The sequence below is a fragment of the Seriola lalandi genome, unplaced genomic scaffold (assembly GCF_002814215.2).
Source record: "Seriola lalandi dorsalis isolate HSWRI2012SDOR001 ecotype SW California unplaced genomic scaffold, Sedor1 jcf7180002054968, whole genome shotgun sequence".
In the NCBI taxonomy this organism is placed as follows: Eukaryota; Metazoa; Chordata; class Actinopteri; order Carangiformes; family Carangidae; genus Seriola; species Seriola lalandi.
This window is the reverse complement of record NW_019525519.1, coordinates 109,628-123,151: the sequence shown is the minus strand read 5'-3', so window position 1 is coordinate 123,151 and position 13,524 is coordinate 109,628. Positions and strand designations below refer to the sequence as shown.

At 41.5% G+C, this 13,524-nt stretch overlaps 1 protein-coding gene across 4 annotated transcripts; it reads left to right on the top strand.

Moving 5' to 3' along the window:
- The first annotated feature begins 968 nt into the window (after positions 1 to 968).
- LOC111646276 (rho family-interacting cell polarization regulator 1-like) lies at positions 969 to 13,377 on the top strand. Of its 4 annotated transcripts, XM_087170897.1 has the most exons (18): positions 969 to 1,124; positions 4,386 to 4,473; positions 4,618 to 4,751; positions 4,891 to 4,969; positions 5,123 to 5,146; positions 5,283 to 5,336; positions 5,587 to 5,736; positions 6,191 to 6,254; positions 6,339 to 6,382; positions 6,467 to 6,592; positions 7,177 to 7,325; positions 7,465 to 7,573; positions 8,495 to 8,626; positions 9,564 to 10,217; positions 10,310 to 10,608; positions 11,555 to 11,648; positions 11,753 to 11,846; positions 11,961 to 13,377. In XM_087170897.1, the coding sequence occupies exons 3-18, from the start codon at positions 4,660 to 4,662 to the stop codon at positions 12,029 to 12,031; spliced, it is 2,235 nt and encodes a 744-aa protein (XP_087027023.1). In that variant the 5' UTR covers positions 969 to 1,124; positions 4,386 to 4,473; positions 4,618 to 4,659; the 3' UTR covers positions 12,032 to 13,377. The 4 variants fall into 4 exon arrangements, with proteins under 4 accessions (XP_087027023.1, XP_023251504.1, XP_023251502.1 ...); XM_023395736.2 differs by lacking the exon at positions 8,495 to 8,626 and having other exon boundaries at positions 11,558 to 11,648; XM_023395734.2 differs by lacking the exon at positions 8,495 to 8,626.
- The last annotated feature ends 147 nt before the right edge of the window (positions 13,378 to 13,524 follow it).

The following is a 13,524-nucleotide window of genomic DNA, read 5'->3' as shown; positions in this document are numbered from 1 at the left end:
AGTGACAGAGTGAGGGACATCCTTGTTGCCACAGCAACTAGCCGAAACACAATTTCCGGTTGGAGGAGAGACATTTCAAAATAAAAGTAGTTTTTCAATTCATGTTAAATTTTGGGATCCTTGTACATGAAAGTGTAATGGTCCAAACTGTGTTTTCACCAGTGGTGGCAGAAGTACTCAAATACACTTAAGTAGTATTCTGTAGCATTGCCTTTGAATTGTTTAATTTGGGTCAGATGCTTTGGTTGGCCTTCAACAAGCTTCTCACAATAAGTTGCTGGAATCTTGGCCCATTCCTCCTGACAGAACTGGTGTAACTGAACCCGGATTGGAGGCATCCTTGCTCCTGCAAACGTCTTTTCAGTTCTGCAAAACAAATTTTCAATTGGTTTGAGGACAGAGCATAGTGATGACCACTCCAATACCTTGACTTTGTTGTCCGTAAGTTATTTTGCCACAACTTTGGAAATGTGATTTGGGTCAATGTCCATTTGGAAGACCCATTTGAGACCAAGATTTCAGTTTCTGGCTAATATCTTGAGATATTTATCCACATAATTTTCCTTCCTGATAATGCCATCTATTTTGTTCCACCAGAGATGCAGCTGTGGTGGATTTCTGGTAAACAAATGAGACTCCAAGACAGCAATCTGACAGACTTCTAGCTTTTAACTAAATTCTGTTATATGTATTTTATTATTTATTTTATCCCCCCCCCCCCCCCTTTCCTTTACCTCCTGGAGTAATTTGGATCTCTGTATTGATGTCATGTCCATTTTGTTATTATTATAGTCTTGTTTATGTTTTATTTTTTATTCTGTAAATCACAACTACTACAACTACTACTACTTATAATGACAACAATAATAGTAAATAACAAATACTATTATTGTTATTATCCATACTTGTGCTGCAAAATGAGCATCGCATTTTATACTGGAAACCGTCGGCCGGAAGCTGTTTCTGGTAACTTCTGCTGCTTTGATTGTAGACACAAAAAACTGCGAAATCAAGGAGAAGGACAGCGCCCAGAATAACTGTAAACCTCTGCGAACTGTGTGGAGCATCGCGTTGGAAATGGGACTACAGTCATACTCTCCGTGCTGTCGGACGTTAAAACAGAGGTAGGGGCTGCAGGCTTTATGGCCAAGGTCACAGCAAGAATCCTGTTGAATTTTTCTCTACATGGTCATGATGAGTCCGTCCGACGTGAAGTTGCTTTCCTGTGATGTTGTCGACATTATATCCACCAGCTGGCTCTGATTGACCATATCTCCGTTTTCCCAGCGGGTTTTGGTGTTTGTTGTGAGTCGGTGGACCGATACCGTGAGGGAAGAGGGCGTTGGGGGTCCTGGTGTGGACGGGAGAGGACTTTTTTGTGGCCTGTGATGAGCTCCGGGGGCTGGGGTGGGATATGTACGGAATACAAAATCTGTCTCGACACGGTTACACAAGTTTGTTGGTTGAACTCCGTCTTTATTTGAAGTAAAGCGCACGGCCGGGATGTGTGACTGTTTTTATCCGACTCAGTGGCCTGCTGCCGCCGGGTTAGGCTAATCCGGTAATCTGGAACAGAGGTGGTTGCATTTTATTGTAACACCATTACTCCTCATCCTCCTCCTCCTTCTCCTCCTCTTCCTCCTGAAACACACACTGAGACCCGCAAAGTACGGATGAACACTTGTCTGATAGGGCGTGAGCTATATAGTGGTTTATATCTGTATTAATGCTCTGTGATTCTCAACGTCCAGTTACATGTTTAAAAAAAAAGAAAGAAAGAAAGAAAAAATTTTGCATTATAAGACATTAAACAAGACATTAAACAATTTTTAGGTTTTGGCGACAGTTCAGATTAAATAACTTGTCACATCCAAATCCTTTTCCTTATACTGTTTAAGTGCTGACACTTTCCTACAATTAATCAATTAGCCCAGCTATTTTGATAACTGATTAATGGTGCAGGTCATTGATCAGGGAAAAATGTTGAGGATTCACTATTTCCATCTTCTTCAATGCGATGATTGGCTGCCCTAATCTGATTTATACATTGTAGGTTGAATATCTTTCTATATTCTGTTCATCTGCTGAAACCATGTTTTACTTTTTTTGTGATAGTTTGTAAACTAAAAAATCAGTTGATAAATAAAAAAGAAAATCAGATTTTGATGAAAATAATAGTTAATTACAGCCCTGTTCAGTTTACACGGTCAATGATTAATTTGTCAAAAGTAACCAATAACTAAAAAGGATTCTAGGCCCAAACTACAGCCTGAACAAGGCCATATATCGTCACCTTCCTAAAATAATGGCCTAAGTCATGTTTTGACAAAAATGTTTTTTTTGCCTAAATCACCCCCTCATGATGCTGGCCACCTCTGGTAAAATCGCCTGAATCCTCAGTTGAGGGGAACATGCAATTCTACCCCCGGTTGTATAATGGCCTATGTCAAAAGTGTGACTCTTTTGTTGAGTTTTTTGTGTTTCCTGAAAAACCTGAAAAAATGACTTAGGCCATTATTTTAAGAGGGTGTCGATATGCTTGTGCATGCAGTGAGAGCATGAAAGGCTTTTTTTAAACAAAACTCCAGTCTTGTGAGGTGATTGGAAACAGTGTCCTCTTTGTTCAGTGTGCTTCGTGGAGAGGATTAATCCAGCTAATGATCTGTAATGTAAGGAAAGGGATAAAAGCACATCTGACAGAGAGGAAACCGGGCAACTGGATCTCGTAATTATCAATATCAGTGAAGCCCTCAGACCTGTGTGTGGGCTGCAGGTATAGCTATTTATGTGTGTGTGGGAGTAAGGCTGGGTATCGAACTTTGACACTTTTGTACAGACCAAATTAGTTTGATATTCCAGGATATTCGATCGAGGATCAAAAAATGCCTTGTCATTCGATACCAAATTTCAATACCTAAGGAGTAAACGAGTACATCTCATCAGCATCAGTGAGCCAATAAGCATGCAGCATGCTTGGACCAAGATCTCATAATGCTGGTGATTGGCTGTTTATGTAAACGAACACGTTGGAGTGTGTAAAGAGATCGATCTTAAAAATACAACTAAAGTAAAACTAAAACTTGTTCTGTGATGTGGATTGTCATTTTCTTTTTGTTAAAATGGATTTGAAAAAATTTATATCAAATTAGTATTGATATAGAAATCAAGGTCTTGGTATCAGAACCAATACTGAACGATATCCAGTCCAAGGTGGGAGTGTGTAAGATTTCCTTCTTTATATGTGAGTGTTACGATGACATTGCACTTCTATGGCTGTCCCCTCTGAGTCGTGCACTTGTTGTTTGGGCATGTCTTGAAGAAGGTGGTTGGTGTTGGGGTGTTTTATCCGTAAAGGCTCTCCGGTATGGCACTTTTTCTTTGCCATGTTCTAACACTGACCCACTCATGTTAATCCCCCCCAGTGTGCAGCTAAGATTAGCGGTTTAACTGGACCACTGGCCTGGTGCACCCCCAAGCCCGCGTCGTCACTGTGTGGCAGGAGAACATAGAAAGTCAGCGGGGTGTGTACAGCTTATTCTCGTATCAGCAGTGTTGTGTTTAATAAGGCTTTCATCATATAAAACCATAATCTGTGAGTTTCCATCTCAACAACTGCAACAGGTGGAGCACTTGATCCCATCAGTGATAATCAGACTAATAATAAAGACTTATTTCTCTCCTGTTTGTGAGTTTAGTGTGAGACAATGCACAGCAGATGTCACCAGTGGCTCTGCCCTGTGCTGGCTCATTCACAGATCCCATGTGTTAATATGGGTTTGGCTCCTGCTTGACAGATTTAGTTTGGTTTAAGTCTGTAATCTCTTTTGTGACTAGATTAGCTCAGGCACGAAACCTCTCTTCCTATAGTTTACCCTGACTGTGGCATCGTGCTAATCTGCATGTTTAATGGCTTTGCTTGGAGTAGAAAAAGGGGGTCAATTTTAACACTCTCTCACACACAGCGGAGGTATGGTTTTATATTCTTGGGCCAAACTTCTGTGTAGAATTTCCTGTGTAGAGTCAGCCATGAGACTTCCTGTACTCTGGTGTTGTATGTGGAGGGGGGTGGAGAAGTAGGGAAGGAAGGGGAATAGAAGCACAAGCAGACTGTACTGCCCACTGTTGTCAGTGGTGGCCACTGTGGTTGCTGCATGCATGTCGCTCTCTGTCTCAGACTTTCAACAAAACAACGTGGCCAGACTGAGGAAGTGAAAGAGTGGTTTCCACCCCCCACCCCCCCTCCTAATTTTTTCTCCAGTGACCTTTGTAATTATCAGACTCCTTGATAATCACAGAGAAGGAGAAAAAATCTTGTCAGGTACAGTGAGGTATGAGGTGAAGCCAGACATTTTTGTCTCTAATGTCTCCTTTTTGTATAATTACAGGACATGTCTTTTGGTTTGTTAAAGCCACAGTGCAACACTCAGCTCTCCAAGCATGCTACAGTAGTGACAGTATCTCTCCGCTCAGCAGGTGAGCAGCCCTCTGTCTGCCTCACTCTCTGTCCTGCCAGTTTCCCTGATGCCTGTTTTGAATGTACTTTAATTGAAATAATAAGGAAGCCTTATCAGAACTGATCCCACGCTCTATCTCTCTCCCTGCCTGTCCCTCTCTCAGCACTGTTTGATCCAAGAGAAACGTGCCTTGTAAGGAAGCAGGATGTTCACAGGATCCACCAAACTGCCACCCACTAAAATCCCCCAGCCTGAACGGCTGGATGAAGTGTACGCTGCCTTACGAAGAGGCTTACAGTGAGTAAACACCCCTCGTGCAGTCTTTGCATTGATTACATCGGATTGCTGCCAGGAGGAATATCACCGAAAATGGAGGATACGACTGCTTTTACGTCTTGTCATGAAGAAGTAACAGTGATGGGTTTTTTGTTGTCAGGTCGTACCTGCAGGTCCACCAGCTGGAGCTGGACAGTCTGGGTCAGCAGATCAAAGAAAACAAGAGAAATGGTCGTTTGGTGAGAGCCCAAGTAGTCAAACCAGTCACACCACTATTGACTGTGATTCAGTACCAGGCTGGCTGCTGTTGATTCCAGTCCTCAGTCAAGATGTTAATTTGACACTTTGCGATGCTAAATGTCTTGATTGTTTTTGTTTTGTTTATTTTGCAGGGGTCTTTGTATGAGCAGGATAAGGTGAGTTTCATTCACACCTGTTGTATACACACGTGAATGCAGGACATTGAAACTTTTTACAGGTGTAAGAGAGAATAAGATAGTATTAGTTTAAGTATTAGCTTGTCAAGTTTGACAATTGTTTTGTTTCTTGTAGCAAGTGAAAGCCATAGAGAGGTTCATGCGTCGCTTGGAATTCCATCTCAGCAAGGTGTGTATGAAATGATTGAATTAACAGATGCATAGTTTTACTATTTAAAGCTGCTCTTTTCTCTCTTTTATATATTGACAATGGATGAATTGACTGCCTAGTGTGAAAGGAGTTGCTCACAGTGATGAACCCCCACAGAGAGTTATCACTTGACTCTGCTGTATCCCTCAGCTCTGCAGAGCTTTAGCGTCTTTTGGTCGATTGTTATTACAGTCATTTGTTGAAACCTGTGCAATATTTGCTTTTCCAGGTTGAGGAGCTGTATGATGCTTATTGTATACAGCGACGACTGCGTGATGGAGCAAGTAAGATGGTGGCGGCCTTTAACTCCGCCACTGGCAGCAAGGAGGCCAGAGAGAGCCTGAGCGAAGCAAACAAGGGATACAGGGAATGTACAGAGGCAAGTGACAGACCTGAGGTCAATGAGCCTTTACTGAATGTGTCAGCATCTACACTGGCTGTGGTTCTCTGTGCTAGAATGATATTAGGCCATTTATATTACAATATAATTTGGGCTACAACTAACAATTATTTTTTTATTAATTACCAAGTAATTTACAGATAAAGAATTATAATTTCACAGAGTCCAATGTGATGTTTTTAAATAGCTTGTTTTGTAAAACCAACAGATATTAAGTTTATCATTTAAGACAAAAAAAGCAACCATCACAGCAGAGGAGCTAAAAACTGCATTTTTGCTCCACATATTTTTCAAATGATTAATCAGTTTTCCAAATAGTTGCTTATTGATTTTCTCTCAAACAACAAATCAATGAATCAACTAATCGTTTACATTCAAAATGTCATGGCAAATGATAGATTATTAAAACCCCTCATTATTTCTGTCTCTGTAGCATATGTGCTCACTTGAGAGTGAATTAGAAAGCCAGATGGGAGAATTTCATGTCAAGATGAAGGGTGAGTCACTTTCTACACTCATGTGACTTCCTCCTCCCACTATTTGTCCAGTTCTCATTTTTCTCTTGATTTCTGGTGTTTCAGGCCTTGCTGGCTTTGCACGGCTGTGTGCAGGTGACCAGTATGAGGTAAGAAACGCAAATTCAAGCACAGACACGGCACTTGAGTCTCGATGCCTGTTGTAGCTCATCAGCTGTTTTTGGCCCCATTAGGTCCTGATGCGTTATGGGCGTCAACGCTGGAGGCTACGAGGCCGCGTGGAGGTCAGCAACAAGCAGATATGGGACAGCGAAGAATATATTTTCCTGCCTCTCGTCACAGAGCTGCTGTCAATCAAGGTAATGAAATCAGCTTTTAAAGGATGAGACTCTCACTATTCGACATTTTTCATGTTGTTTACAAATTTTATAAAACGCCCAAAAACAACAATGTCTGACTTTCCCCAAGCCTATTGGTTCTTACTCGAGACATTCATCTTCAAAAACAGGCCACAGTTAGTAGGTTTCATTATTAGAAAAAGGCTACGTTTTCTAAAACAGCTCTGAAATTTATTTTTTTAGCAAATGTTACTCAAACAGGAGTAAATGGTGCATTGTAGGATGGTGTATATGAAATCAACTGAAAATAAACTATGGTGTGTGTGTTCAGTGTAATAGAGAAACCTGTCACAGTGCAATTATGTGGCTCAGTGGAGGAGGAAAAATCTATATCAGGTTTTAGCTAAACAGGAAATGCTTGTTAGCTGGATCAATTCATTGTTAGTTTTGGTCTTTTAATGTTTGTTGACAATATTAAGAATATATTCTGCCATGAATCTTATCCTTTAACTTACTACATTCATACTCACAAAAATGCTGCAGATTGTGACTGTGGTTTCTTCCTATCCTCATTTGTCTGGCACTTGTCTGTTTTGGTTGTCAAGGTGACGGAGCTTAAGAGCCTGGCCAATCATGTGGTGGTGGGTAGTGTGTCCTGCGAGATGCTCGACCTGTTCTGCCCACTCCCCCAGACGCTCGCCGTGGACATCAACGACCTCGGGACGGTGAAGTTAAACTTGGAGGTCACCTGGAGGTACTTTAACCTGCAGCACACACCTCTCCCAGCATCAGAATCTTTGATTTCTGTCATTTTAAAAATTTAACATGTTTATTCAGGTGTCTTCTGCCCTCTCAGTTTTATTTTTCTGTTTTTTCCCCTCTCTCTCTTTCAGCCCGTTTGATAAGGATGACCAGACGTCATCCACCAGTACAGTTTCTAAACGGCTGTTGTCCAATCAGAGCCCCCCTGACACGCCCTCTATGCGGGAGCAGGTGTTTTATGTGAGTCACATTAAAAGAGATATTCAACCTCAGCGTTTTTCCACTTAATGCAAATCCTTCACACCAGCAGTTTCACCAGTTTGCCAGTTTCACAAAGACAAACTTTGATTATGGTTTAGATCTAAACAGTCAGACTTCAGATAGACATCTAAACTCATCTGTTGCAGAAAGTCTTAAGTAGAACTAATTTGCTATATATTCTGGGCATCTTTAACTTTTAAACTTTTTTCCAAAATAAAAAACATGGCTGAGCATGTGAAACACATACGACCACTCGGCTACATTCTCTTTGGCAGAAACATTTATACAGTTACAGAAGACATTTTACTGGGAAAATTCAGCAAAGAGTGTAATGAAAAAATACAATTCTCAAGACAGTGCAGACTCACAGCAGAGCTGAGATGCCTTAAAATAAGGGTTTATTGTTGTTCAACTGTGTAATTTGTGTTAGACTGCTCTAAGAACAAACTCAACACTGCAGACAAATCTAAAATATCTTTGTGAAACCAGCCCCTGGTTCATAATTTGTATAAAGGGTTTGTAAACTCCTTATTTTCACTACACACACACACACACACACACACATATATATATACGTATGTATATACACTGTATATTTGCCATTTATTTCACTGATGGCTATTATTACTGTCATTTTATTGGCTTGTTCTATTTCAGCTGCTCCCCAACTGCTTTGTCTGTAGCAGTAGCACTAATGTGTGTGAGGACATTCACAGAGGTCTGTGTGTTAGGACATGTGGTTGTGGGAGTAGCGTGGCTGATGTGAGGAGAATGAATGATAGCAGTCGTGAGCTGTGTGACAGCAGCAGCATGTATGAACGAAGCTGTGGTCCTTGTAGCTGTTTAATTGTGGTTGAGTAGCGCTCCAATATGTCCCTCCTCTTCCTCACCTCGCTGAAGAGCGTGCCTCACGGCAGGCCCAGACAGAACTACTCACTGCTGGAGGCCTTCCACGATGTCCCGACGGACAGGACGGCATCCTTGCGTTATGACTTCAGCCGTACAACCCCCCGATTCACCTCTGTACAGTCGGTGTGTTGGGATGTAGTTGTAGCTGTAGTTTAGTTTATAATCAAATAGTATATCAAATTATCAAATAATAAACGTAGTACAAACATGTCTAAATGTGTTTTAAAAATGTTCTGTCAATTGAACGAATTGTTCCTGTTAATTTCCAATCAAATCCTAATAGAAAAAGGATGATCACGTCTAATTGAATCTTAACTGAAGAAAGATTACGACGGGCAGTTTGTCAGCTGCTATATCAGTACATTATAGCAAAGATAGCAAATTCTGAATGTGTAAAGCTGCAAGCAGCAAATGTTTGCTGTGTTTTAGTTGATAAACTATAAGAAATATTACATTTATTACTGAAATTGAATCGGACTAATTTATCCAGTGGTTCTCAAACATTTTCTGTCATGCTTCCTGCCTCCTTCTCCCTGTGAACCAACAATATTTTATTTAGCATTTACAGTGTTTGGGAAATTAACAACAAAAGGAGCCTGAATGGACGTTATAACAGTGAAATAATATTACTGTGGTGCAGTTAAAGGCTTTGCCACTACTTTGACAGTAAACCCAAGAGCAGGATGGACTTATTCAGATTGTCCTCACTTTAGCTTCGACTGACTCTTAGCTGGATGAGCCTCAGCAGTTTTTCTTTTTGCCAAAAATCTGTCCACTGCACTTAACATTACATTTTGTTGTTTGAATAACTCTTACTGACCTGAAAATGTGTAGCCTAGCCAACATGAAAATACTCTATTTCTTGTTATTAGTCCCACATGAAACAGATTGTATTCAATTTTAGTTCCAATCTGTATCACATTTTCAGCCTTGGTTGTCCCCCCATTCAATATCTCTATGACCCACAGTTTGAGGACCACTGGATTAATGAATTTGGTAACTCTGTACACAAAGCCTCTCTGTCTCTTTCTCATCTCTTCCTTCTCTGTGTCCCTTCTAGTCTCTGCTGAAGCGACAGGGGGAAATGGATAACGGGACAGTCTGGTCCAACTCCTCTGAATCCTCTGATGACTCCTCCAGTCCGGCGCTGGCTCATCACGCTCAGAGGCTGACGGCGTCCAACATGCTGCAAAGCACTCTCACCAGTCAGCTGTCGTTCACTCCGCACAAGTCCAGCGCATCAACACCATCACTGTCGTCCAACCAAGAGGAGGACGAGACAGAGGCCGGGGAGGTCTTCTCTCAGAGAGATGCGGTGCCTAACGGCCATCTGCAGACTTCCTGCTCTCACAGCCATGTGAGCGAGAGCAGCCCAGACTGTACTGTGACTGACAGGGCGTCTGTCCCGTCAGCTGACCTCTCTGAAACCTCAGCAGACCTGAGCTGCTCATGCCCCGACGTCTCGTCTGCACTTCCTGTGTTGTTGGTGGAGACAGCTGAGAGCCATGTGTCTGAAAGTGGCATCCCACAAGTGTGTGTTTCAGCAGAGGATGTAAAGGATGATCCATGTGAGGACTCATCTGCACAGGCTGAGGCAGAGACAGAGGACAACACCACTGAAGCAGGAGGTGGCCACCAGGTAGAAGCATCAGAGAAACACAGTCAGTCACATCAGTCCATCCAGGAGCTAAAACAACCAGAGGATGCTCCAACGGTGAGTTCAAGAATAAGTTTATCTGTTGTTTTTTTTTTTTGTCTAATGTGTTGATGGGGATATTTTAAACTCCTGCATTTGTTTTTCCATAGGTTCCTTTTCCTACTTCCTCTAGTTTCACTCAGGAAGTTGAGACAGCCCTTGAAAGTTTTGACTTTCTCAACTGCTCTGACCTTGAGGAGGAGGAGGAGGAGGAAGAGGAGGAGGAGGAGAAGGAAGAGGAGGAGAAGGAGGAGGAGGATGAGGAGGAGGAAGAAGATGAGCATCAAGAGGAAGAGGAAGGAGAAAAGGAAGAGGAGGATGGACAACATGAAGAGGACCAAAACAAAGTGGAAGAAGAAAAAACACAGGAAGAAGAAAAGGTTGAAGAGAATTTCTACTCTGGAGGAAGGTCAGTGTCGTGTTTTGTCACAAACTAGACAGAAATATTTGTTGTTGGTTTGTAATAGTTATTGTTGCCTAGCCAGTGTCGGCCTAGTCGGCCATATTGGAGCCATAAGTCTCCCAGGTGTGAATACAGATTGGAAGTTGACTAAACGCTCTGAGGTCACAAACTGGGACTTACAATAACTCTTAATTTCACATGGATTTGAAATTGCTTTATTGTTTCTGAAACATATGAAGCCTCACAATGTTGGACCCATGGAAGGATTTCTAATTGGGGCCTACCAGGCACAGGACCAGGGGCTCGAGGTGTCAAGGGGCCCCTGGGCCAGAGCCTCTGTTTGAAGTGCCTGTTAATATTTCCTGATGGAAAGTCAGTCAGATGACCACAAACGGACACAAAATGACTGTAAATGCTGCGTCATTTTGTTTCTCTTTCAGTGTTTTGCTCCTTTTACATGTTTGTTCCCATGGGTCTGTTGTCTCAAATTCATGCTGTGCAGGCAAACATGGTTCAAATCCACATAACTGTATTTTATATTCTTGTGGAGATTTGTGTGTGTAGGAACACCTCATGCCCTTTAACATGTATACATATTCTGATGATTGACATATCTCAGAAAAATGTAATAACACATGATTTCAGTGGAGAGTCCAAAGTTTCCAAAGACTCCAAAGAAGAATTTTGGTTAAATGTGTACACAATGATGCACAAGACATGACTCTTGTGTTTGAGTATTTCACTCAGTGTGAACATGGTGTAGCATCAATGGAAAGGTGGAACAAGATTCAGAACATGCGTGATTCTGTCAGTGTGGATTATGATGGTTCTCCTAACATAAAGTGACTCACGGGGAGAAAAGCAGGGGGGTTAAGAGGTTTTTAATTGATGTGTGTCTGTTTGATCCGAGTCTTTTTCACTGTCACATCAGTCTACTTTCTGTCTCGCTCAGCAGTGATGTGGAGGAAGCAGATGGCCTCGAGATCCTCATGGAAGCCCCAGAAGGATTTAGGAACTCAGATGAGGATCGTTTCTCTGAATCGCAGGTAAACAGAGAAGAGATGTTGCAATATACCTGTATTGAAAATAACAGTGGTATTTAAAAAAACAACAAAAAATTGGTGCTTAAAGTTTTTTCTTTTTGCAAAAGGAGTCGAGCGTGGAAGACGTGCAGGATTTGGGACAGATGGAAATGCCAGAGGAGAAGGAGGAACCCAGCGAGGAAAAGGGAGATGAACGACATGGTGGGAGGAGTTTATACTGCCTTGTTTCAGTAAACAGAGACAGTATTTGATCATGTGACAGCTCAACTGGTGGCGTGAGGAGTTCGTTAATTTGCCCTGTTTTTAATCTTTCAGGAAAAGACGCATCACATGATCAAGAGGAAAGTCCCTCCACCCCCAGCCATTTGGCCACTACTGTCTTTTAATGACACAGTGGAATTATAACTAAACCATTTCTCCCACTCTGATCTACTCATGCCATCTCCCTCTTACACTGAGGGACCAGAGGCCTTGAGGGTGTTCCACTTACTGCTCAGACAAACAAGCTCTTCCATTACGGTGGAGTTTGTGCACATATTTGCCTTGTTCTGACCAAGAACGATAAACCTCGGGGTTTCTGCACCTCAGTCATGACTGAAAAAAAAACCACACGCACACACACACATCCCTTCAAAAGTTCTCGCTCCTTCAACACACACTCTGTCATGTTGCCTGGGTTTAAGTGGGATACCACATAAGTTTACACTTTCATAAACTGTTCCTGTCATGTGCAAATTCAATGTCCAAATTGCCAACATTTCAGGAACAGCTAAAAGCGGCCTTGTTTTTGGCTTTATTATAGTGCATTTTTTAAGTGATCTAATAATTTCGAAATGTTTTTCTAAGTTCAAGTTGATGCATTTCCTCAATCTACAGAGAACACAATCACTTACCGAGTTACATTTCGAGGTTTTCAAAACTATCAGTATTTGCAGACATGAAAAACTATTAAGGGTTTATGATTTTCAGTGTTAAATTGGTGTACAGCCTTGAGCTCTTTCACTGTCAGCAGGACAGGAAAAGATTTCATGAGCATGTGATGTTTGTCTGAAGATTTTTATCAACATGAAGTCATTTCCAAAGCAGGAATGTACCCTGAGAACCAACAGGATATTTTCATTTTAGGCATCAGAGACAGCTAATGAGAATATTCAGTGATACATGATTAACCTTCAAAGCTGTACCAGGGCCTGAGCTGAATACATTATGTAGGAAATGAATAGAAACACTTGAAGGATAGCAGTCTGAGTTTCTCTTCAAAACTCATTTTGGTCCAGTTTTTACAAACATGGAAACAATCTGCAGTGTAAAACTATATTTAAATCTGCATGTGTAGCTGCCTCACACTGCCAGCATGTCCGTATGAAAAGCTCATCTGATCAGTTTTAGTGTGTAAGCTAGGCTCCAGTTTCAAGGAAGCCATTGGGTCTGTAGCTGTGTACAAAAGCTGCCTCACGGGGGCGCCATAGTCTTTCAGCATCATGCTTTAACGTTGTTCTACAAAAGCCTCGTCATTCAGAAAGTGCCTCAAGTGACAGAGATGGAAGGTTTTAAATGCCGGGACAGGAGGGATCAGGCAAAAGATAACAGTGTTTATTTTCTGAATTACTTTAAGAGTGTGCACAATAAGAGATATTTACTGTTTCATATAAAGAATTGTATATGTCTTGAAATGTTAAAATGTTTTATGTTCAGAAATGTTTAAACTTTATAAAGGTTTCTTTGAAGGTAACGTGTGTGTTGTTGTGTTGAGTGAATCAACATGTGTAAGGACTGTGACAAACTGTGGTTTGGTTTACAACAAGAAGAGCGCAACACCAAAATTTCCTGAAGGATTATTTATTTTTAAACCTTTTAAATGAAGTTGTTATGATCATAA

Coding starts and splice junctions, on each gene's coding strand:
- LOC111646276 (XM_087170897.1), top strand. CDS start 4,660: ATGTTCACAGGATCCACCAAACTGCCACCCACTAAAATCCCCCAGCCT. Junction 6,255..6,338: donor ATTTCATGTCAAGATGAAGG/GTGAGTCACTTT, acceptor CTGGTGTTTCAG/GCCTTGCTGGCTTTGCACGG. Junction 10,218..10,309: donor AACCAGAGGATGCTCCAACG/GTGAGTTCAAGA, acceptor GTTTTTCCATAG/GTTCCTTTTCCTACTTCCTC.